This window comes from Topomyia yanbarensis, chromosome 3 (assembly GCF_030247195.1).
Source record: "Topomyia yanbarensis strain Yona2022 chromosome 3, ASM3024719v1, whole genome shotgun sequence".
In the NCBI taxonomy this organism is placed as follows: Eukaryota; Metazoa; Arthropoda; class Insecta; order Diptera; family Culicidae; genus Topomyia; species Topomyia yanbarensis.
In genome coordinates this window covers 1,752,215-1,776,928 of record NC_080672.1, presented here as the reverse complement: position 1 = coordinate 1,776,928, position 24,714 = coordinate 1,752,215, and the positions used below count along the sequence as shown (strand labels likewise).

The 24,714-nt window shown below is 38.1% G+C and overlaps 2 protein-coding genes across 5 annotated transcripts in view; both read right to left on the bottom strand.

Moving 5' to 3' along the window:
• LOC131694246 (protein draper) overlaps nucleotides 1-19,135 on the bottom strand; it is a 72,471-nt gene extending 53,336 nt beyond the window's left edge. For 2 of the 4 annotated variants that reach the window (XM_058982790.1, XM_058982791.1), the window contains exon 1: nucleotides 18,415-19,134. The gene's annotated coding sequence lies outside the window, so the exon portion shown is untranslated. Of the gene's footprint in view, nucleotides 1-18,414 lie in introns of all 4 variants that reach the window. The other 2 variants (XM_058982792.1, XM_058982793.1) reach the window with 2 other exon arrangements.
• Nucleotides 8,042-9,977, bottom strand: LOC131694248 (solute carrier family 25 member 35-like). The gene is made up of 3 exons (XM_058982794.1): nucleotides 9,451-9,977; nucleotides 8,481-9,375; nucleotides 8,042-8,412 (listed from the first exon to the last, which is right to left on the bottom strand). The coding sequence occupies exons 2-3, from the start codon at nucleotides 9,190-9,192 to the stop codon at nucleotides 8,186-8,188; spliced, it is 939 nt and encodes a 312-aa protein (XP_058838777.1). The 5' UTR covers nucleotides 9,193-9,375; nucleotides 9,451-9,977; the 3' UTR covers nucleotides 8,042-8,185.
• Nucleotides 19,136-24,714: the final 5,579 nt, after the last annotated feature.

The window sequence follows — 24,714 nt, the reverse complement described above, 5'->3', positions numbered from 1 at the left end:
CCCTGCATGGAATAACTTGAGCCTTAAATGAATCTCAAATCTAGAACATAATCTACACTTCTCAGACCCGGCACTACGCATGTACGCTCTCTAACACACCCCACATGCGCAAAGTAACATCTGTCCGGCACAGCCTGTGCCGCACAGATGTGCAGCACAGGCATTGTATCAGACCAGCTCAAATGCGCGCGTATCGCGTATGCGTAATAATATCGGTGCTCGCTAACTATATCGAATCGGTTTGAAAAGATATGAATAATTTTTAAGAATGTATGTGTACGATGTCACGAATTGTACTACTACATATTGTGTGTAAATCCAACACCCGAGAGCACTACACAAACTAACGATACAGTTGCACGTACATTCCAGCATCAACTCGCTTCATTTGAACAACTCTAAATCCCACATTGCGCTACCCCGTCGCTGAGCCGAAGAAAATAAAACACCAAGTAGTGTGTGTGAAATGAATTACATATGTAGGTTTTCTTTACAAGGTGCAAACTGCAAATGAGACTCTCGCTACTACGAAACACTATAGCTCACTATAGACACTCTTATCCTCACTTTGTAACAGAGCAGAGAGCATGCCCGCAAATCTTGATACCAACATAATACCAGAAACTGGTTTCGAATCGCTTCACAACTCCAGTAGCATGCAAACAAGCTCGCCGAAAGGTCATTACTTTCCATGAAGACGCAATTATCTATATATAATGCATAGTTAACGACGTACAATTCACGAATGCGAATAGAAAAACAGAGCCCTTAGTCTAGAAACAGGACCTAAGACCAAGGAACTCATAATTTATATCTATAGTGAGATATCCTGGACTGATTCAGCTGCCCTCGTAACAAAAGGTTTGAAACTTTGAGGTGCTTTGAGTTCGAAGGAACTGTCAAAACACTACTGTGGCGAAGGGCATAGAGGAAGAGGATATAATAAGTGCACCTGTTATCTTAGGAATTACATTCAAGTTACCGGCGAGTCGACGCAAATTTAGCTAGTATAAATAGAAAACACGGTTTGCCAATTCTGAAAACTAAACGATCCAGAAGCACAGCGGGTCGACACACGATTGAATAGAACATTTCATGAAAATGTATAACCTTAGTTGAGAGAGTTTATTTATTGAGAGCTAGAAAATATGCGAATCCATCCAGTACAAAAAACTTGGATTAAATTGCTTTTATATTCCAACACCATTCAACGAAGCTCGCTGAATTGTCATTTTTTCGATCATTTTAGCTCAGATCGCCTCAACTTACAACGTTGCATGGGAGATGAACGAACGATATGACGCAAACAAGTCGATCCATTTCGATATCACTCACAACACTCATGCAAGACTCATCCCGCGAATACCGAAGCACCATCCCAGCCCCATCCGTATATATCACATTGGAGGCAAATTACTCTACAAAAGTATGTGTAGGCAAAGTCCTAAGAACATATACACTTGCATAAAAAAAAGAAATACTTCCTTAGTGTTGTACAACCGGTAACAATAATGGCCACTGCTTGGTCGGAAAAGTTTCAGCTGCAAATTCACTCTTATTTTGTGCACATCTTAAAACCACTTTTTTGGTAATCACTTTGCTTGAAAATCATTTACACTTTATAATGATACCACAAGCACATTTATGAACCATTGGAAACACATTCATTAAGGAATAATTAAAAAATCGATTTTTGAAAAATTCTACTGTGGTATAACTTCTTAAGTTAGATGTTGTGCTCTTTATGCACTAAACGAATTAACCCAATGTTTCCCCCTTCTGGGAATAAATATTGGATACATAAGATGGATACATAGGGTTATAAAATAAAAGAATATAAAAAACATGCTTACACTGAAAAAAAAAGAATTTTAAAAAGTTTCTTATCAAAAAATGACTAGTTCACAAATTAATAATTTTTTCTCCAGACAAACAATTCCTCCATACATTTTAAAACTGAACACAACTAAGGCAGAGATGTATTTTAGCAACTTCATGTACTTTTCTTGTCTATGATAATTATATTTGCTGCCCATGACAGCGGTACCAGCCGGTTTTTTGTATTTACTATTGAGCTTGAGCTTGTGCGACCACCCCTGACTGCCACTCCGTTATTGATTTGTACTAGCTGAAGTTGCACAGGGAATCAGTAGATAATTATGCTTACGAGTAGCGAAAAATCTTTCAATGTGCAACTCCTGGTAATCCTAAAGTGTTTATTGATCAATACCGGCGCCGGCGAGGCCCGAACATAGGAAAGGGAAGGAATGTTAGTCCGATACTTGCTTTTGCTAGGGGCTGTATATACTACTGCACACTCCACAAGTATCACGGGAGGAGGATAGTTGTTAGTAAGTATGGAAGTTGGATTCTACTTTTTCTTTACCGACGCCAGATAGATGATTCCATTATCTGGACTAGATATCGATCCATCTACTCATGGACCGGGACCAACCACTTTACTTCCCTTCCGAAGGAAGACGTGACCACAGATTTTTTCACCTCAGAAAAATCTCAACGACCTCGGCTGGGATTGAACCCAGGTCAACTGGTGAATGAGTGACGGTCACGCTTACCACTCATTAACCGGCACTGTCTGCCGGTTACTATTATTGATTAAATCATGCTAATTTTAGATGCACTATATGTTACGTAATATATAATATAATATAATACGGTCGGACCGGACTAAGTGACAAAACATTGATTTCGAGAAAACGGGTTCAAAGTTTGAATCGCAGCATCCTCTACGTTATAATTGGAAATTATTTTTTGTCATGATTCTTGTTTATGGTTACATATTTCAAATTTGGCAAAAGTTGAATGTAGCTGAAGAAATTTAAATTTTTATGTTTCGCGTCTTAGTCCGGTATGACTTAACACCGACCATATAATATAATAAAATATATAGGGGAACCCGGGGCTAAAAGGTTCATTTGCACCACTCAATGGCAGCGCAAGGCGACGATTTGCAAACCTCTACGTTTTTCCGTCCTTTTACAATGTAGGGGGTAATTCGGACCTCCCTACGGGGCGATACAGACCATCATTTTTCTTTAATTTTTTTATAATGGAATTATAAAGGTAAGCACCTACGAAATATTTATAAGAAACACTCCTTAAGAAGCCAAAAAATAAATTGCCTTACAAAAACTTAATCTGGTAGGTCACAGCTGTCGATCTGGTGGCCCATGTATCTTCTTTGCTGTTGCGTGTGCAATGGTGTGCGCAGCCGCAAACCGCTGAACGTTGGTTGACGGAATAGGGGGTCCGAATTGCCGAAATTACGGATTTTTTTTTCTTCAATGATTCAGATAGACAAAAACTTATTTCAGGAAAGTTTTAGAGAAACTCGTTACAAACATTTTACTTGAAGCCTTCAACTCTCCATCTGTTAAGCTTTTTGAGATATAGGACATTATTTGTAAAAGGCCCCTTAAAAACAGTTTTCCTCATAAGTTTTCTTCTAGATTTTTTCCATTATATAAATGTTCTAGAACATTGTTTGGAATATTAAACTGCATTACTTTGCCGAAGACGGAAACTTGCTATCGCTAGTATATGTGGAGATATTCACGTTTTTTATTGAAAATAGCTCTTTTTCTTGGCCCAATAATTTTTAAACTAAGGCACTACGCTCTTTAAAGCTTGATAATCACGCTCCGTTCTTTGTGAAGAAGATACAAGAATACTTAACTAAATTAACAAATAAATCTTATCAAATTACCTTAGTGTGGATTCCCGCTCATTGCTCCATACCGGGTAATGAGAGAGCGAATAATTTAGCCAAAATAGGGGCACTGGACGGTGACATCTATGAAAGACCTATTGCCTTCAATGAATTTTATAGCGCTTCTCGTCAGAGGACGCTTACTAGTTGACAAACATCATGGGACAATGGAGATCTGGGACGGTGGTTGCACTCAATTATCCCTAAAGTATCAACGAAGGCATGGTTCAAAGGGTTGGATGGAAGTCGAAACTTCATTCGTGTGATGTCTAGGCTCATGTCCAACCACTATACGTTGAATGCGCATGTCCGCCGTATTGGGATCGCAGAAGATAATCAATGTGCTTGCGGAGAGGGTTACAAAGACATTGAACATGTTGTTTGGTCTTGCTCTGAATATCGTGAAGCCAGATCCCAATTAATAGACTCCTTACGAGCCAGAAGAAAACCACCCTATGTTCCTGTTCGTGATATCCTCGCTTTACGAGATCTTACATACATGAGCCATATTTATCATTTCCTGAAAACAATAAATATTCAAATATAATTATCCCCACAAAAAAAAATCAAACTGGCAAAAACGGGCAAACCACTTTATAAACAAATTCAAGTGCAAGAAAAGCACAACAAGTGCTGGAAAAATCAGATCTCCCAAGGCGGTCCTCTATGGAAATATTAAATCTAAAGTTTGTCCATACTAGAGCTTCTGGTTTATAACGAAGTAGCAACCACAGGCGATCTCTTGTGCTAAAACATTTCATTGGCGCCCTAATGTCCACATGCATTATAAGAAATAAATCTCCAATTACAGCTATTCTGTAGACGAAATATGTGTGGGAATTGTTTGATGTTATGCTATCTTCTCATAAAAAGCAGCGTAATTTACTCTACACCATAAGAGGATAAATATCGTAGAGAACTGATTGATAAATAAAGAATGAATTACTAATGTAATATAAGAACTTAATGAAAAAGAAAAGGCAGAGGCAGGATTTAAAACGACATGCGAAGCTTTTGTTAAAAGAAAAATAATCTTCTAGTGAATTTCCTTTCTTTGACTAGTATACACAGGGTGGCTGCATAAAACGGTTCCCTGAAGAATTTTTGCTTAAAATTATGCTGGCACCACTTTTTCTCCGTGTGCTGGTACTGAATCTAGGGTAAAGCAAATTTCAACGTCTGAAAACTCATTTTCGATCCATGTCAAAACTCTCTGCTGGTATAGATAGACGTACTGGAAGATTTTCACGTTATACGGATTCTGAAAAACAGGAGATTTTTTATCACGTGAAGCTACTGCAGCTCAAATCATAACCGAAACCAGTTCTTGCGTCCTATATACACATTTATGGCAGGGTCTAACGGAATCAAGATTTTTACCGAGTACCGAGTTATTTTGATGGTTAAATTTGCGGCTTACATATAACAATTTCTCATCCGAATAGATAACGACCACGTCAGGATGATCTGCGAACCAACTTTTTAGTTTTTTTTTCATTTTTCCCAGTCTCTTTTTTTTGTTGCCTCAGAAAGGAGCTGGTGTTGTCGGAGTTTGTATGGATACAAACCAATATCTTTTTTCACCACATTTTCATTCGTCATTCGTTTGCGACGTATTTTGTAGGTCACAGCTTTAATCAATGCCTTTTCATTACTGAATGAGGTCTTATCGATCCTGGACGTCTACATGCTCTTTTTCCATCTTACAATCGTTCAATCGTTTCTGGTATCGACAAACAAATTTTCGATTCACACCGAACAGCTTCGTTGTGTCTCCAACGGACTTTTGTTTCCTTGATAGTTCCAAAACAGCACAGAGCTTGGATTCCCACTCAATAGTTATTCACAAATTTCACAATATCTCTAAACAAATTCACATTAAATTTATCTCAGAAGAAAAAAAATTCACGTCCACTTGACTTTGATTTGTTCCCAGCGGCTTGCAACTGAATTTTGACAAATCCAAACAATTAGACCGTTTTAAAAAGCCACCCCGCAGTTAACAAAATTCTCTTTAATTAGACTATCAAACACTCCCAGGTGCCTAGCAGAACATTATTGCACCTTAAGATTTCGTTCTAATTTGGTGAAAACGTGTTAGTTTTGCGTATGAAATTAAAAATAATTTATTAGCACATCCTGATCACCTGGAAGGGTCGGATAAAATAAATTGGAATATTACACTTTTTGAAAATATTTCAAACAAATTATACATTAGTTTAAGGTTGGACAGATAATAAGCAAAAATCGAAAACGAAAAAAGCAGTTTTTCCACACCGTGTGTTAGATCTTCATAAAAATCAATCAGCAGTAGTGCTGATTCTCTACCCAACCTTAAATTATTCCGCGTCTCAGCTGGCGCGGAGATTGCCTCCAAAGACGGAGTCTCTGGGTAAAACCCGGATGGGTGGCGTAGTACACTGAGCGTAGTCATAGCTGTGGCCGCCGGAGGGCCAAAAAAATAGTAGTCGAAAACAAAACTATAATTTGAACGATCTCACCGATATGTCCGTTCAGTTCTGCTAATGCGCTCTGCTGCTGAAAACATCAATGGGCAGGATTCTGGGTCAAAGGCCTTCAAAGGCAATCCGGCTTCATGCTGCCGCCTACACCACTTCTGGCGAATTCAGTGCATCCAGTCTGCCAACAGCATTGATTCTTGGCTCTTTTTACATTCTGACCGTGATGTATTCAACGTTTTACCTTTAACAGGCCGATAGGATATCCATATGCTCACAAAATTGAAATACTCATAATTATGACAACTTCTAATCGATTTTCACAATTTTGAATGGTCGGAACTCAGATACTCGGTACTGGTACTGAGACATAATTTCGGAAATCCGCATTTCCGTGAATCAAATAAATTCATCCAGTTCCTTTTAAGCAGGGTCCAATAGAGTATCCAATACAACTGCATTTCTCAGAAAAATCCAGTACAACTGCATTTCTCAGAAAATACCACGATTCACTTTTCGATCACGCATGCTACTTGACATTATCTTCAAAGAAGAGAATGTAACGAAACTGCAACCCGAAGAAGCCGATTATTCACATTTTGCTAAAGTAATTCACTCCTACAGATAAAAGCAGCAGCTACCATTCGACGGGTAGCACTTCGTAATTAATAAATTTCCACTCTTGAAACGCACTTTCAGAGCCAGACGAGGATTTAATCACTTCATCGAAACCCACATGTCAATCTCACTTATGCAGACCCGCATCTACATAATGCTGTTAGCTGGGATACGTTGATAATTGTTGCACTGGAAGCAACCTGCATGTAAGATTTAATTGTGAGCTACAATGGTAGTTAATTTTGTCCCTTCTATAGGACATGGAGGACATAATAGCAATTCTCTTTCATTTCATTTCAATAAATCACGAAGTATGATTGTTATCTTTCATGTCATTTGTTGTAAAAGCATGCTCATGATTTCCACATCACCACGAAATACTGTTAAAGATATAATAGAGCTGTATTTCTGCATTTTTAATGGAACTAACTGTACATAAATATGGCGGCTAGTTGCATGTCAACATTAGTCACAGCCACAATCAGTCATTGTCTAGTGAAGCAAACAAATGTAGAACAATTACAGCGGAATATAGCTGAATTATTAAAACAAGTAGTTATATGCGACATGACTGATTATCCTGCGGCTCAATGCATCAGAAACACCAAGCACCTTCGAACGTCACTCGTGCGGTTAACAACCGTTTCATCGTTGTTCAAATATTGGCAGTATTGCACGTAACTCAGCCATGGAATGCTATCCGTTTCTGTTCTGTACGGTCGTGTAGTCATTTGTTGCTATTGATCTCATCTTGATATATGAGAACAAAACTTCGCTATCGGAGCGGGGTTTTCCATGGGAATGCATTTCCATGACTTCGTTAGAAATGAAACTAAGTGAAGTGTGTTCGTTGTCACATTCCTCGTCAGGCACGTGAACTTGAAACGGGACAAAATGAAAAATAAAACTATAATTATTAGAGACCAGATTCACAGCATGAAGGCTTTTGTATTTTCCATATACAAATACAGCACATCATCACCCAATGTCCCATGGAGTCATAATTCACCTGTTCGTTACGTACAGCGCTGTTCGTTTTCCTTTGTCTCTCTTACTGATGTTACTGATGAAAGAATAACGATAAACCTATCATTCTGAATGAATACTACCTGAAAGAATGAAATAATGATGGCATGCAGCAACAGAGGCTCATTGTGTTTGCGATACATACTGAATGCAAATAACGGCACGCACTCGTGTTCAATTAAACATTTATTTTTTTCCAACATCTGACTTTGTTTTCCTATCTATGTAAAATCTCAATAAACAACTATTCGAAACCAGCAGCTCTACCAAAATGCATAATTAATCTAAATTACAAATACTTCCTGTTAGAATCTCAGATCTGAAAGTTTCAACGCTCTGATATCCGATTGTATTATCTGTCAACAGATACAGCGATCAATGCATTCTTCTTTGAGTAATTATCGTACAGATTCTTGAAGAATTCCCAAAAGGTCAAATTCAGTACAGTGTGAGGTGCTACCCTTATGTAGAGTGGCACAAAACCCTTGTACATTCCGTGAACACCTTCGGCGCGGTAAATTTTCAGGAAGCAATCGAATATGTTCTTATACAAAAGCCCCTTTCCGCTTTGAGAAACACCTGAAACAAGCAACAAACAGATTAGATATCCCACCGCAAATGAGACGTTCATGCAATACAATACATACCTTGATTTGTCATTCTGGTCGTAACAACATCGCATGGCGACATCAATACTGATGTGAAGAAACCAGCTACCGTACTGCTGGCCAGTGCAGTCAGTACCACCGAATCCTGAAACGTCTCGTACTGAATGAAAAATTCTTTGCAGGCCGTAAAAGAAGTCATTTGAGTGGACGATCCCAACGCTACCCGTGCCATATTTGCCGTGTAACCTCGATAGAGTCCTCTGATCCCACTCTCTTTGTACATGTTTCTGAATGCTGCTATCGTTCCACTATGTCTATGTTGAAACTTTGCAGTATAGTTACCGGAACTGACCGCTTGCATCTGCGTCTTCACCACGTAAACCGGACAGGAAACGGTGGAACTGATAACCCCAGCAAAGCCACCCCAAAACACCGTCAGAAAGGGTGACACAAACGCAACGTCACTTTTGGTCCACCCTAAATTCTCCACCGTCTGGTACGTTCCCAATCGGACGCTGTTCATCGAAAACTGGTACAGAACCGCCGCGGGAAGTCCCTTCTGAAGTCCTCGCAAACCATCGGATTGCACTACGGAAACGATCGATTGCCACAGTCCTTTGTAGGCACGTTTACCAATGCTGCCTCTCGCTAGCAGCTCCCCTTCCAACTGTTGACGTGTCTTGAGAACATCGAATGGATTGGTGAATAGAACGGCACAGCAGGATGAGAGGCCTCCCAGAAGGAATTCCATTGCACGCGGCGGATTGTGGTTAGGTTAACGCTAATCGATGAACTGACAGGGAATGAGAGAAATAGGTAACCGTGTTCAGCTATTCCGTTATCTTATCGGGTTCGTTCGTAAGGGCACCTCTTGGATACTTGAAAACAGTTGATAAGCGATTACTGTCACAGCCGTTTCATTGCAGTGAGTGCGCTGATGATAAAAAGTGTTATTATTTTATAGCGAAAAAAGGTGTGTGTTGGTATAGATCAATAAAAGCATATTTACAACCCCACGAGGAAAAAACATGATTGCCGCAGGGAACCGTCCAGCAGGTTACAAAATAAAGGCACAATAACAATGGTTTACACAAAGGAATTGAAAAGTTAACGAACTTCAACGGGATGGAATTCTAATCTTGTCTGTACGTCTTTCATTCTATGCTTTCTGACGTTTATGAGAAATCTGTTTATGCCTTTATTCCACGCTCTACCTGAACCGGCTGCTTTTATTGTAGGTCAAGGTAAGCCTGAAACTGGTTTATAAGATTAACTTTTCCCCCTCCTCTATTTGATTGCACTTGTTTTGAAATCTAATCCACAACAATGTTGGAACATCGAGGCTCTGGTGCGGATTTTCTTAGATCGATAAGTTCTGTAATAATAATTGGTAATACGTTTATTGCTTCCATTCAAATTTTAAAGATGATACAAATTTCGCGCAATAATGATCAAACCAAAATTGTTAACGTTTTTCGGTTTCTTTTTTTTCTAAGTTGGATCGTGAATTTGAAGATTGGCTCAAATGGTGTGTTAAAAGTTCGGCTGAAGTAGATTACAAAATGTCATAAATCACGTGATCGGTTTACCTTCTCATCTCGCGTCGATACACAGCGTACTATAACCAAAAACAATACACAATCATCTTATGCTAAACCACATTCGGTTGCAAAACCAATATCTACGGAGCTATCAGTAGCACTCAACACAAACACACCAAGTGCCTCCAAATTAATCATCAGTACCATCAACAAAGAAGTGAACGCCGGATACGCAATAGCGACCCAACGATAGCGCGATAGAAAGCAAACCGATTCTTAGCGCAGGGCAGTGAACAACGCACTATGGAGTGGCTAGAACAAAAAGTTGGATAAAGTAAGAAAAAATTTTTTGAACTTTTTGACGAATATTTTTTTAAAATATTCTTCGAAATTTTCTGCATTATGTGCCATTTTTTATCTCTTCATGGGCAACTAGGGCCGAGGGTGGTGGCTAGCTGGTTTCATACATCCTTGACCTGACGGACGAAGCTATGGTGCCTTGAACACAGGCAACGCAGATCCAAGACCATCATTGAAATGATAAGTTCTGCGTTTGAGATGTACTTCCACCGGTTGCTATACGAAAACCTGTAATTATTGCGTGTGACATTGTATGTAAAGTATAATTATGAGTCCTGTGGTGATGTGTGCGTGGAAAGTGTGAGTTTTAGCGTTCGAGTCCAGGGGTGCATATCTGTCTGTTGGCGTGGATGCTCACTAACTGCGTAATAGTGTGATCGCGAAGGGCTCGAGCGTTTGTATGTTAACAAATTTGTCGCTTGCGTTAGCGTGTGTGTAATTTCGCGTGCATAAATTCGATGTTATAGTCGTTTGGCCATTCGCATATTCGCATGTATTCTTGAATGATTGCGCGCGGAACGTGAGTCTGGTGCTTAGTTTTTAGTGTATGATACAGATGCTAGAAGAGTCAGTTTGCCCATATCACTAGAGTTCCCGGTCATGTCACCGTGGAACGTTTTGTCTAGTGAGTATGAGCGTCATTGTTTGATTGGTCCAACTGAAGGTATGAGTCTAGGCTGCTATAACCAAGGGTAGACTGCCGGACGTGACCGACTCATGATCGCGCGACCGGTGGGTTTGCTTGAATATGTGTAGATGATTGCAATTGCATGTTCGCGTTTGTGGCCAGGTTTGTGTTATCGCGAACGTAACGAGCATTTGTACGTTTGGAATGGAGAGATTGTGAGTGTGTTTGAGAGAATATGCATGACGACTATCTCATAACCATTGTACACTAGTACTAAAAACTAACTAATAGGTGACAACTTCTACATTTCTTTATTTATTTTATTGGCTTGAGCACGATGACGAACTTGACCAACAAATCGACACGCAGTGACCCCCACTGCGAGCATAAAAAAGGCCCATAAGCCCTCTCGGTTTCCTCGATGCACCACTATCGACCCGTTATGCAATAACCATTTTAAAGCAACACCGTCAAACCCGTCATCTAGAGGAGGGATTTTCTGTACCATTCAAAATAATAACTGAATGCTTTGATCTAATTTTGCGACACGCGGTCAAACTTTATTAAAACTGAACACGCCTTTTTCTACTAAATCAGGTACAACGAAACAGCCTCTAGTAAAATTGAACAATTCATTCAATGAAGTATTATTATATCAGAAAACGTTGTAAAATGCCTATTCTAACTACTCTAATGCTGGACATTTCGTAATTGGTACTTGTTTATTTTATGATTTTAGTACTATTTCGCGAACGTCAACGAATTAAGTCAAATTTAACTAAAAGGTTGAAAGCTCACGAAACTATAAGCTATTGTCACTTCATCGCCGATAAATACCCATGCGACCGCGTCCGACCGTTCATTTGAGAGCAATTTGAAAATTGTGGTTTTTACAGAATTTTGATCCTTTTTGTCAAACTTTATAAGCAACTGGATCAGCTGCTATGATTTCTTATCAGTTTCGTGCATAGTCTAAAGCTTATAGTAGTCATATATTTGCTCTCTATGCTATGACTATCGCGAAATACTCACAATCCTCCCTCCACGCTTTTCCAAACCTGAGATTTTTCAGTTTAATATTTAGCAAGAGAAAGAGATTGCCCAACTAATTTTCCTTCTACGTCGACACAAATATTTTCTTTGAGCAGTTATTCATATCCACACCTCTATATTTGAACAAAACATACATACACTATAACGAGTGACGAGCAGCATTATTGAAACTGTAATAATATATGCATACATACAAAGCTGATGGTGTCTGCAAATTCAGTTGAACCAATAATGTTTCAAAGATTTTCTTCCATTTAATTCCACTATGTTTATTTAGTTAGATGCACTTGCACTTCACTATTTAACAGATACCTGTATTTCGATTACTACTTGTAATCTTCTTCAGTGTTTGTATCAGTATCAAACACTGAAGAAGATTACAAGTAGTAATCGAAATACAGGTATCTGTTAAATAGTGAAGTGCAAGTGCATCTAACTAAATAAACATAGTGGAATTAAATGGAAGAAAATCTTTGAAACATTACGTACATTCCACTAAGACCTCCGTTCGCGTATATATTGTGAGTTGAACCAAGCCAAATCAAATAAAATCAGTTAGAAAATTAATCACAATTTTTTAAATTAGGTAAGGTTTTTAAAGAAATATCAGAAGAAAACGAATTCTACAGGTTAGGTGGATTTTTCTATGGAAATTTGATCAACATCAATTATTTAAGCTTCCTATGAATTATTAACGCAAAAATATAAAACATAAAACAGCAGAAAATAATTTTGTCCAGCTTTTTAGTTTAGTTACCCCATAGTGCAACGCAACTTCACAGTCAATAAAGAAGATCTCAATACGCAGCAGCAAACTGCATTAATAAGACCCAGCGACGGTACCGAAATGTTATATTTTCTTTCCTTTTAACAAGTGCAAAAAGCATAAGAACCACGGCTCAGTATTCTAACGGATTGAGCCATATCAAACAAATAAAAGCGGTTTTAATCCACCTAGTGGTGCAATTGTGTCTTTCTTGTTTCTCCAAAGTGTGATTCCATCGCTGTTATGTTCAATATACTTATGGAAATGCCTATTGCGCCTTTTTTCGAGAGTTGTCCTACTGGATCTGTAGAGCTACAATCTCGGCTGGGCTCGCCGTCAGTATCAATCACCACAGTTGCAGACGAGACCGGAAATGTCACCCACTAAAACACTGCTTAACGCCAATTGCACCGGACCGTGTAGCATCGCGAACGGGTACGAGCGTTTGTACGTTAACGCGCTCGATCATGTGTACCATTTAAATTCTATGTTATAACCTTTGTGCCTTTCGCATATTCGCGAGTGTTCTGGGATGATCGCGCGAGGACCGTGGATCTGACAGTTAATTTTCAAGGCTCGGTATGTGACATTGCGCATATAAAATCAATTTTACAGTTTTATTTATAAATATATTTTACAATTCGCATGTTTTTAGACGATTGCGCGGACCGTGAATTTGACACACAATTTTCAGTTTACGGTTCAAATGCTAGAAGAGAGTGAGTTCTCTCATATCACTAGAGTTCCCGGTCATGTCGCCATGGAACGTGTTGTTTAGCTAATATGAGCGTTAGGTTTGCGTAGATGATCGCGAAGAACTCGAGCGTTTGTATGTTAACGTTTTTGTCGCTTGTGTTAGCATGTATGTAACTTCGCGTGTATACATTATTTTTTATAAGCGTGTGTGTGTGGTCATTCGTGTTCTTAAATAATCGCGCGCGGACCGTGAATCTGATACTTATTTTTTAGTGTATGGATCGGATTCTGGAACTAGAGTTGTCGGTCATGTCGCCATGTAACGTGTTGTTTAGTGAATATGAGCGTCATTTTTATTGGTTCATTTTAGGCTTTTTTGTGGTATTCAACAGGGAAAACAGTTCGAAGGCTCTACGACATTCCCCCGAGAGGCATTCCCCAGAAACTAAAACACCGAAGTTTTTTCCCCAGAAAGAGCTGTTCTCCAGAAAAATGCTTTCTCGAAAGCACCAATTCCCAGAAAACAATATTCCAGAATGCATCCTTTCCCAGAAAAGCATTACCTAGAATAAACCTATGCCCAGAAGTTCATTCCCCAGATATAACCATTTCCCAGAATTTTTGGTGAGATGAAGAAAGTACTCATATTGCTTTGAATTGGGAAAAATATTGATGAAAATCAAAAATCTTAGTCCATTTTGCTCCCCTCGAAGAATACACTGTTCACAGCATTAGACAATAGCAGTGCTTTTAAATTTCTTTTATTATTATGTTTATCAGTACAGGCATTTTTGGAAGCCATTTGGCAACAATCATCGGAAGCGGTGACCTCCTTCTAGAATCCAAAGGAATAAAATAGTGATATACGTTGCGCTAGTTGGTGGATTTTGAAATATGCGCATTATCTAAGTCAAGGAACTGATGCAGGGTAAAATTGCTGATGATAAACCGCCGGATGCGGCGGTCCCTCGCAAGCAAGCCTGTTATCCAGTCGTATACCCGATTTACTCCAACATAGGGATTGATTCCTTCTTTTAAATATGAGCGGTTCTTTGAATTTGTATGCCAAATAACTCTTGCACGCAAACGTGTGATCTTTTCGCCTGCCCGGTTTACTCGAATATAGGGCTTGATTCCTTCTTTCGAGCTCTCTTTGAATCTGCATTAAAATCAAAATGAATGCACAATTTGATAAAAGGTGAGAATATATCCTTTTTTGCATTGGAAATGTTTCGTACGTAAACGTTCGATCCGCCCGATTGCTCGGTTTACTCAAACATGACACACTAAATACTTTCCAAAGTTTTTTGATAACTTACGCTAAATAATACTTATAGCACAGGCCTGTTATGTCAAATGGCCAACTACCGTATAATGTCTTATGTCAAACGATATTATGCCAAATGGCTTTATGTCAGTCTTGTTAAAAAATTAAGACAATTTTTAAAGTATTGTATTGCACTGTTGGTTCTGATTATTTTTCATATGGATACATTTTATAAAAGAGCTACCCTTCTTCTAAACATGAGTTCTTCTTTTGAGTTTCATTTTTGGAAACACCAGTTTTGATCCACTTTTAAAAGAAAAGCATCAAGTTTTATTCGACCAAATTATGATCGAAGCAAACTTTATGGTACACAAATCCTTTATGTAACTGTTTCAGACGTTTGCCTTTTCATTTAATTACTTCACGTTTCCTCTGAGTAGAATGATGACTGTTAAATCATGTATAAGGGTTGAGAATTGACAGCAACTTTTTACAGGACAAATTTAGCTCTTGGAGTTTCCTGAAAAGTAGAACGACGTTTTGAAAGGTCCAGTCCTTCATCTCGAAGGATGCACAACAAAAACTTTGTAGCATCCAAGCATAGGTAAAATCGGGATATAAAATGAGCAAGCCTGTATTCCAATGAAATAGTAGTTTTCCATACTACTGATTTGTTCAATACTTCATCGTCATGGCCGCATTTAATTGCCATCTATCTTTTAAATCCTGTTCGTATTAATCTTCATTTGCAAACCAGATGCGCGAGGGTTTATTTCTAATTCTAACTCATTAGAAAGTTTTCCGGATCATCATATTCCGCAAGCAGTTTAGGGAATAGATAAATCACTCTTGATGGTCTGCTATTCAGAGTTTAAACAACCTAACTAAATATCGTTTTACTACGAATACTCGCGTACTCGGAGACTGATCAACCCAATACATAAAACCGTATTGATTTCGTGGTCGCATTGCCCGCGCATTGTGTCCTATCCTAGATCAATACCTGTCCTTCAATCCAATACCGTGACACTTATGGAAGCGTCGCTGAGTCGGTGACCTTCTATTAAGTAAGTATCACATCAACATTTCCCATTCTATCCTATGTACCGGTAAGGATGGTCAAGGCCAGCTATAACGATTCTCATGTTAATGGTTTATAGGACTTGAACGATATAGTACTCAATTCCGAACATTGATCTTACATGCAAGATGAGTTAGACTATCTATAGGCCAACGTGGTAATCGTTAGTGTGGAATCCACGGATAGCACCGTGCTTCGCAACGCAACTGTTACATATCCTTGCGATCTTTTAGATATGTTGAGGTAATGCAAGATGCATGAACACGTTTTAATAAATGACAAGCATGTTGGGCTATTTATTTTGTTTAATGTTAAAGGTTATATGTACATGGAAAATAAACAATTTAACACAAAAATTAATAAAAAATTCATCTGTCGTCGCCATTTTCAGAGCCTTGGTCATATAACGAAGTATGTGAAATCAATTGTCGATTTAAAATTTAAACGATAGAATCTGCGTTCTGCCTATCTTCGAGAAGGTCAAAACTATTCACCGTTGAATTTGAACTTCACAATCGATCAGAATTTTTCTACAGAATAAAATCGGCTAGTTTGACCATGAAGTACCTTTATGCTGTACTACGCAAGACAGTAATCTCTTTTCAAGATATTTGTATTAATATTTTGATTTGTGGTGCTGGAACAGATATAAATTTTGCTTATCAGTTCGCAGATGCAAATTGCTTGCCAAACACTTTTTTGTTTCAAGCCTTTGTTTAGTAACAATTTTTTTTAAGTCGATTTTTTATAAATTTACAACATTGATACTTGTTATCATATTCGGTGTAAGATTTGACATATTATCATACTGTTATCGTGAGCAGTACGATACCTACAAGCTTCGCAACCCAATTACCATAATATCCACGATGTGCGTCGCCATTAAACAATGACTATTTATTTGCTTGGTGCACGATCGACGGCATGTTCTCAAATCCAAATCAATAACTTTACGTTGTGTCTGAAAGACAGAACAATAACACAACTAGCATGCAAAACGTAACATACTTGTGTTCGAGCAAAGTTTGAATTCGAGTCGAACGCCCCTCTATTCATCATACCAATGAGTTGAACGGAGAGAGAAGACGCGTTGCTCTAACCTGTGTATAAGTTGGATTAGAAAAGAGTAAAATTACAATGAACAGCAGTATGTTGTCTTGTGTCGTCTTGAAGTTAGGTGGCTTCAATGCGACCTTTAGCTGCAGTTGATGTTTACCTCAAGTTCGTAGCATAAGTAATCACATATTTTTCAGTTATGTTCAGATGCCATTTTTTCAGTTGAGTTGTACCTATATCAGTTTCAGTACAGTAAATAAGAAAATAAGCCGATACTCCTAAGAAAGAAACTATAGGATTACAAATGCTCTTGAAGATCGCAAGTAGATTTATTTCTTCCTGTTTTCGACTTTGTTGCTACCTAATGCTCGTTACGGATTACGCTTGCTTTGCGTAACAGTTATTGGATGCATTTCCGAACTACATATCATGTATCAATTGTATAGAATACAAATACACTTCAATTTTAATAACTAATTATGGATTAACTAATATATGCTTCAAATCGCGGCTTTATTTAAAAATGGGAATTTGTTTTTTTTTTTGGTAATGGTACGGAACATTTACCCTAATGCTTCATAATACAATTAGAGCTTAGATTTTAGGAAACAATCTCTTTCGTCATTTGAGGTGCTCTGTAGTTTCCTAAGCTCAAAATCGAGCGTATATTTTTCATACCATTTGCTACTGCATCAAATAATAATAAAGGATAACATTTAATGGTGTGTGTTGATTCATGTTCTTATGTTTAAGAAGGAAAGTGAAACGCAAAACTACTGTTGCTGTGCATAAAACGGGTTTAACCCAGAAATCTCCTACGTCCTACATACATCGAATTTGTCCACAATTTTACATCTTCTGCAAACGTTCAGAATCAACCAAAGTAACCTATGTAAAGGTGAAGTTGTGTTGGTTAATTTTAGTTGCACGTAACAACAGAGACGAAAAGTTACTGCCCGATCCGGTTGTTGCACTGCGTTAGCATAAGGGCAGCAACAAGCGTTGAATACATATACCGTATACACGACCACACTACACTATGGCAACCGTTCTGATTCGTGTACGGTTCCTTTGATAATGCTCGTCTTTTGCAGACGGCTGAAGTCTACTATATGTATGTAGGTACATATCTGTGGATATGTTAAGATCATTATTTCCCTGTTGCGCTGTGCAATCAAGTTTGTTTTCGATACTTTCAAGACGCCTTCTTGGATGCAGCCACGTATGCGGGTAAATTATATTACGGTTTCCATAGATTATGTGGGACGACAGTTTTGAAAGGAGGTGTGGTTTTAAGTGCCTTCGTCACCGAGATAGATTTTTATTACCGGTGCAATAAACTGTACGTTATTTAGTAACTACTGAACATTAAACTTTGTCAATTTGTTTCCAGCATTCTTCTATTAATGAGGAATATTCCTGCAATGCAAATTGTCTGTTTTGTATCATTTCTATTATCAATGTTATCTAACCTTGTTCGTGACAATGGGAGTGCAATAGTTTGGTAAAATCCTATAAGACTTACCAGTAGATGGATTAAATGCGCCAGAGGCCAGTAACTGTTGACACGAAAATAAGCCGGTCCGACCTTAGGGATGTTTTTTATTCCTTCTACACAGCTACACAGCGAGTAAGTGCACAAAATGCTGTTTATTTGCTCAATGAATAGCGATGACGAAACGATTGAATAATTTCTTCGAGCATTTGCCTTTGCCGCTCCTGCTACTATTTTCATCACTCGTACTTCAGGTTTGAACTCTCGCGCTATGAAACATACAGCTATTTTTTTTTCATTTATTCGTTTGTTGGCGAAACTTACGCACACACAGGCTACGAAACTTTCTTCCTTTCGGCAACGACACAAATTTTACACCTCTTCATTATTGCGACTTTCACACACGAATTCAAAATCAAAACAAGATCATCGTTCACATTGAAGCTATAAGAAACGTGAACAGTCGTCAGCCTGAACTTCTTTGTTCCGCTTTTTTCTTCCTTTGCAAATCTTTCTAATTCGCAGAAATTACCAGGAAACCCGAAATCAGATGATATTAATTTGATGTGAATGAATTGCAACCAAATTTTACGAACGAACAAACTTCAATTTTCAGAACGTTAACACATTTGGCAGATTAAAAATGATTCTATAGCCAATTATTGCCACTGTATTCAAGTTTGCATAAAAAATAATGTCTGTAAAAAGTAAAGTCTCACAACCGCACCACTCAGAACCTAAAAACAAACTACGAACTGGACGCGATGATTTTTAATTGGAAGTGGAACGGAGAATAATAAGCGATTTCTCTCTCGTGAGAAAAGGAATGTGTTTAAAAAAGGAAAACGAAACTAAAATATGTACACCGAGCTGAACAGTGATACACTGAACGCTAACAGTTACGAACTCTCGCGTAAATATCAACACTGAAAAACAGAAATATTCAGAGTTCGCATACTATCTATTCCCGTCTCTTTTATTGTGCTGTGATTTTCTTGCATTTTCTCCCGAATAGTATTTTACAATAGCATTCTTATTCTCAGCCACTCATAGCAACAAAAACGCTTTACTCAAAAATGAGTAAAATTTGTTTGAATGTTCAATATGATGTCGTTTTATTTTTCGTCGCGTCATAACTTCCTCTGGGGGTATTTTCGTAATAGAATGAGCAGCAGCGATTTACGCGTGAACTGCCGCATTCAGCTCTTCCAGCAGCTTTCTGTTAGAATATATTGCGGCAGGGGCGAGCAAAGAAAATTTCGTTGATTCCACGCTCAAGGCAGTACTGTTTATAATCTTCTCCATTAAATGGTGGACTGTTGTCGGGTAACATGTTTTGTGGGTAACCTTCCTTCTTGAACATAGCTTCCAAAATTGTTCGTGTTGACCGGTTTCGCGATTATACTATGGCCAAAATTGAGACGCTTCCAGTATTTCGGTTTCAGTTAAGAATCCCGTCGAATTCGCTCACAGAAAAGTGATTTCCCAAGGATTCCATTATCTTCATAAGGACCGACATTACCTTCAGGCAGCCTCGTATTGTACGTCATATTTGTATAGACTAAACCAAAGAGCCCAACCGTCTGCTCGATCCCTATTGCTAAATAGCTACCGCCTGTCAATCGCCCCATACCCACGCGTTAGGGCTGGTGACTGCCCCAAGCGGGCTCGCAGTGTCAGTAAATTTCTTGATGTACAGGGTCACATATGATGGCAATCCCAAGAAACTCCTCAGCTCAGAAACTATAGTAGATTGCCTGAATTTCCGGATATCTTTTATTTTGTTTCATCTATATTGAAGCCGTTCTCGTCAAGTTTGTGGCCAAGAAACTTCAGCCGCGTCAACGTTGGCCGCGTTTTATAAAATTTATGACCAATTTGTTTTCTCTAAGAATCAGCGTTTGTCAAATCGAGTTCCATAAATAATTTCGCGCCATGAAGCTTAACCTTCATTTCATTTAGCAACCGCCATTCGGAAGTATTCTCGCTTGATGGTTCGATTGGGTACCCGCGTATGAACGACGAGGCGGAAGTCATCCTTGCCTTTGGACACTGCTGACATTCCGCGCATCCAATTAGCAGCCGTTGTTACACGCTCGATAATTTCGCGATTTTCCATCTCCTAAAGTGGTTTCTTCGCGATTTCTCTATAAGCTACTGGTATATTGCAATAAGACTTTTTTACCGGAGGTATACACTTGTCCACTCTGAATTTCAGGAGAACACCTGGTATTTTGATGAATTAATCGGTTTACCTGGCCACTTTATTGACGGTTATGCCTATTTTGAATAAGTTAAATCACTCGCTGTGGATCGACTCAATAGCGAACGTCTATTAGAAAAACGGATTGGTATAGATGATCCTGTCTGTCAGTAATATGGCATTCATTTGCTTCAAGCAAGAGAAGAAAAAGTCAAGTTACATGCCTCAATAGGGTTATTTTTTATTGTGATATCTAATCTCATTATTTGAATAGAAAGAAGAAATGGTTCAAAAACTATTCACAGTTTGCGTTTACCTCACGGTGTCTTTTTTAACAACTTTATGCAAAAAAATTCAGCATCTCTGAAACTTCAGTATATGAAAGAATAGGCTTTGGGGTCTTGAGAATCTGTTTTCAAGTTTTTTTTCGTGAAAACATTTACAATGGAACTAGTTCGTATTGCTGCCTCTAGGTGGTGCTTAAAACATTCGAACAACACTAAAAGTGAGAATCTGATAGATAATTTGATTGTCTACAACTTTGTGAACAACTAAAAACCGATTTGAAATTATCCGGAAAAGTTGTTTAATATTTTAACGAAGTCTAAGTTAGTTTCACAGAAGACCTAGTGGTTTGTAAGTCAATTCACACGTCCTTTTTTATTTGCCAAATACTTGTGTTTAGTTGAATATAGATTCAGCGGAATTTGAGAGCTTGGAAAGCCTCATCTGTTAGCTGCAAATTCTAGTTCCAGAAATTCTAGTTCCACTTGATATAGGGCACTATTAATATTTTTGGGATGAGAAATAGAAATAGCTTTTTCGATGATGTTTGCCTTATTTTTCATTTTTTCGATTGTTCTCGGGGATGACTGATAACTATTCTTGCATGAACCTCCTACTCTGTTAGCATCTTCGTATAAAATTCACTTATCCTGAACTTCAACCTTTATATTTGAGCAAACTCAATGAAACTTTTAACACTATTGCAATATTTCGCGGATTTCATTGCAACGCTTGTTTTAAAACGCTGATTATCCGTATTCAAAATTAACTCAATGTGACAAACAGTGAACAAAAAACTTTGAGTTTTTGCATCAAGATATTTTTTGGGATATATTCGAGGATTTCTATGTACATAAGGTTTTTCTTGTACTTAAATCATATTTTGTTTTCAGAAGTAATACATTTCGCATTATCCAGGATCAATTTAGTAACGCACGCTAACCACTAATTTTGACAGTTACTGCTGTGGTTTGCGTTTTGAACGCAATTATAATAGCCGACTTAAACGATCATAACCTAAATTACGCGACGTATGGTCCTTTCTAAAACATAAATGTAAGCAACCCCTTGTAACCAAGCAATATTCTGGTTGCAGTTGAAAATCGAAATATTGAACTTGCGCCTTTCGCTTTTTTCCCTATTTGCAGAGTGGGCAACCAATGCGCATCTTGCGTACATGTTAGAGAATCAACTTGCGCATCATCTGCACCAGTTGCGCTTTAGTTCCGCACGCTGAAAATATGAGAAAAATTTAAAGGCGCAAGTTCACTATTTCGATTTTCAACTGCAACCAGAATACCTTCCGATGAATAGTAGTTCCTTCGAACCTATCGGGAAAGACTTGAACCAAAAGCACAAATAGTTTTCTGTCTCTGACACATATCCTAATTTTCAGAAGGTCAATTAGAATTGTCAACGAAGAAATTGTAATGAATCCCGTCAAATATTTTCATGCCGTTAAACGCAATAATTTTTTTGGTAATGAAATAAGTGCGAGAAAATATATTTCCAAACCACTAGGCCTCGTGGGAAACTATCTTAGATATAACTTCGTTAAAATCGTAATCAACTTTTCCAGGTGATTTCAGATCATTTTTAGTTGTCAACAAACTTGTAGACAATTAAATTTTCTATGAAATTTTTAGTGTTGTCTGAATGTCTAAAGCATCATTTAGGGACAGAAATGTGAACTAACTCTTGTAGTAAAACCTATATTGTTACGAAAAAAACTCCAAAAAAAGTTGCTCTGGACCCCCCCGACAGATTATTTTGATCTTAGTTTCAAATGAAAGGAGAAAGTCCATTGTTTCATATGCCGAAGCTTCAGAGATGCTGAATTTGTTTGCATAAAGTTGGTCTAATAAATACATCGTGACCTTGGTGTCATCTTTTTCAACAGCCCATCCTGCTGTGTGATGACATTTGGTTTGAATGTTATTGGCATCCTTCTAACAACCTGGTGCTGCGAAATAACCCCGATCTCATATGTGTTGCAATCAGTTTTTAATCCCGAGCATGACCAAAACTTGTGAAACAAGTTGTTATATTTAGGACAACGTCCTGCAATAAACGTTTTACCATACTCAAATGTTTTTGCCGATTTGACCGATCCTTCGTTCCGCATTCCTTTCAGTATTTGTGCTCTAATAAACCGATCTTGATCCACGCTAGTATAACCACAAAGCCGGACCTTCAACATCAAGTGAGCATGGAAAGTTATTGTTGGTTTATCTGATCCTAGGGGTAGATCACTCTAGAAATGTATAACCAATTTTCATCAAATTAGAAAAAATGCATTTAATTTCCATTTTTGCATCAACTTTGCACTCCCTCGCAGAAAAGTTTGTTTAACAAACGTCCTACGCTGATTCACTTTGTTCGACGTTTTGTTGAATGTAGGGCTAGTTTTTTGTAGGGTTTTGACGTCTTACACGCAACGCAAAATACATTATGAATTTCTATTTTGATGGAAAGAAATGCATTTAATTTAGCTGATTTTTAAAAATGCATCACAAGTGATCTACCCCCAGATCTGATCCTTGTTTTAGATCTTAAAATACCTCAAGTTCCGCTGTTATATCAACCATCGACTTTAGGTAGCCTTCAACGTTTTAACGAAAATATTGTAGCAGTTCGATTCTCTCCCATAGATAGTAACAAGATTTACGGGATCGTAAATATTAGAAAGTGAGGCTGCGATTTCGAAACGGTCTATTAATCTTTTTCACTGTTCCCAAATTCTTGAGCTGGGTGCTGTATCATATACAGTCGTGATTCGCTGGTTGGGCCACACCTCTTTCCAACTAACGAATTTGATTTGTTAGTTGGACCGACTGACAGATGTCAAAAACTCTCCAAAGGAGACGTTAGTAATTTAATTTCATCTGTTCACATCTCTAATAATTGTCAGATAGATTGTCAAAGTAAATTTGACATAAGATTTTTACATTCAGATGCTTTTTAGTTGGACAATGGTCCAACTAGCGGAGGTCCAACTAAAAAGCGGTCTAGTTAAAAAGTGTTCAACCAGCGAATCACGACTGTACTCCGAGTGGTTGATTAGAATTCAATGATTTCACTATATCCATCGGATCCATTCTATGTTTGTAGCCTAGAACTTCGTCTAGGGCTGCTGACGGATCAATGTTTGCTTCCATTACTAAATGAAATACTGCATGTAGTTTTCTGCTAGACAGTCGTGATTCGCTGGTTGGGCACACACCCTTTGTCCAACTAACGAATTTGATTCACTAGTTGGACCGACTGACAGCTGTCAACAACTTTCCAAAAGAGACGTTAGTAGTGTAATTGCATCTGTTCACATCTTTATTAATTATAAAACTGATTGTCAAAGTAAATTTGACAGAAGCTTTTTAGTTGGACAATGGTCCAACTAGCGGAGGTCCAACTAAAAAGCGGTCCAGTTAAAAAATGTCCAACTAGCGAATCACGACTGAAGAATCAAAGCAAAACCAAAGCGTGTTGTGAGACACCTGTCTGTCAGGCCTGCAATTACAAAAAGGATGATGGGTTAATTTTTAAAGAGGAAGTGAATTTCTAAACGATATTCTTGCAGGTAAATACTAATTATTTTGATATGGAATATAAAAGTGATGGTAAGAAATTACTTTTTCTTTATTGCGCAATTTGGTAAAGTTATAGTTCATGAAGTTTTGTGTAATTGCGCAACCTACTCTGAATTATAAAGGGTTATGTTATTTTTGTCGTGTTGCGACCATGATGTGTATATTTCCATTGTGAACGTCCTGCATTATGTCGGAGAATCCTTCCGTCCAATAAAGGAAGAATATGCGGCTTTCGCAGCTTTTCTTACTTGCAAT

Coding starts and splice junctions, on each gene's coding strand:
- LOC131694248 (XM_058982794.1), bottom strand. CDS start 9,192: ATGGAATTCCTTCTGGGAGGCCTCTCATCCTGCTGTGCCGTTCTATTC. Junction 8,413..8,480: donor GACCAGAATGACAAATCAAG/GTATGTATTGTA, acceptor TGCTTGTTTCAG/GTGTTTCTCAAAGCGGAAAG.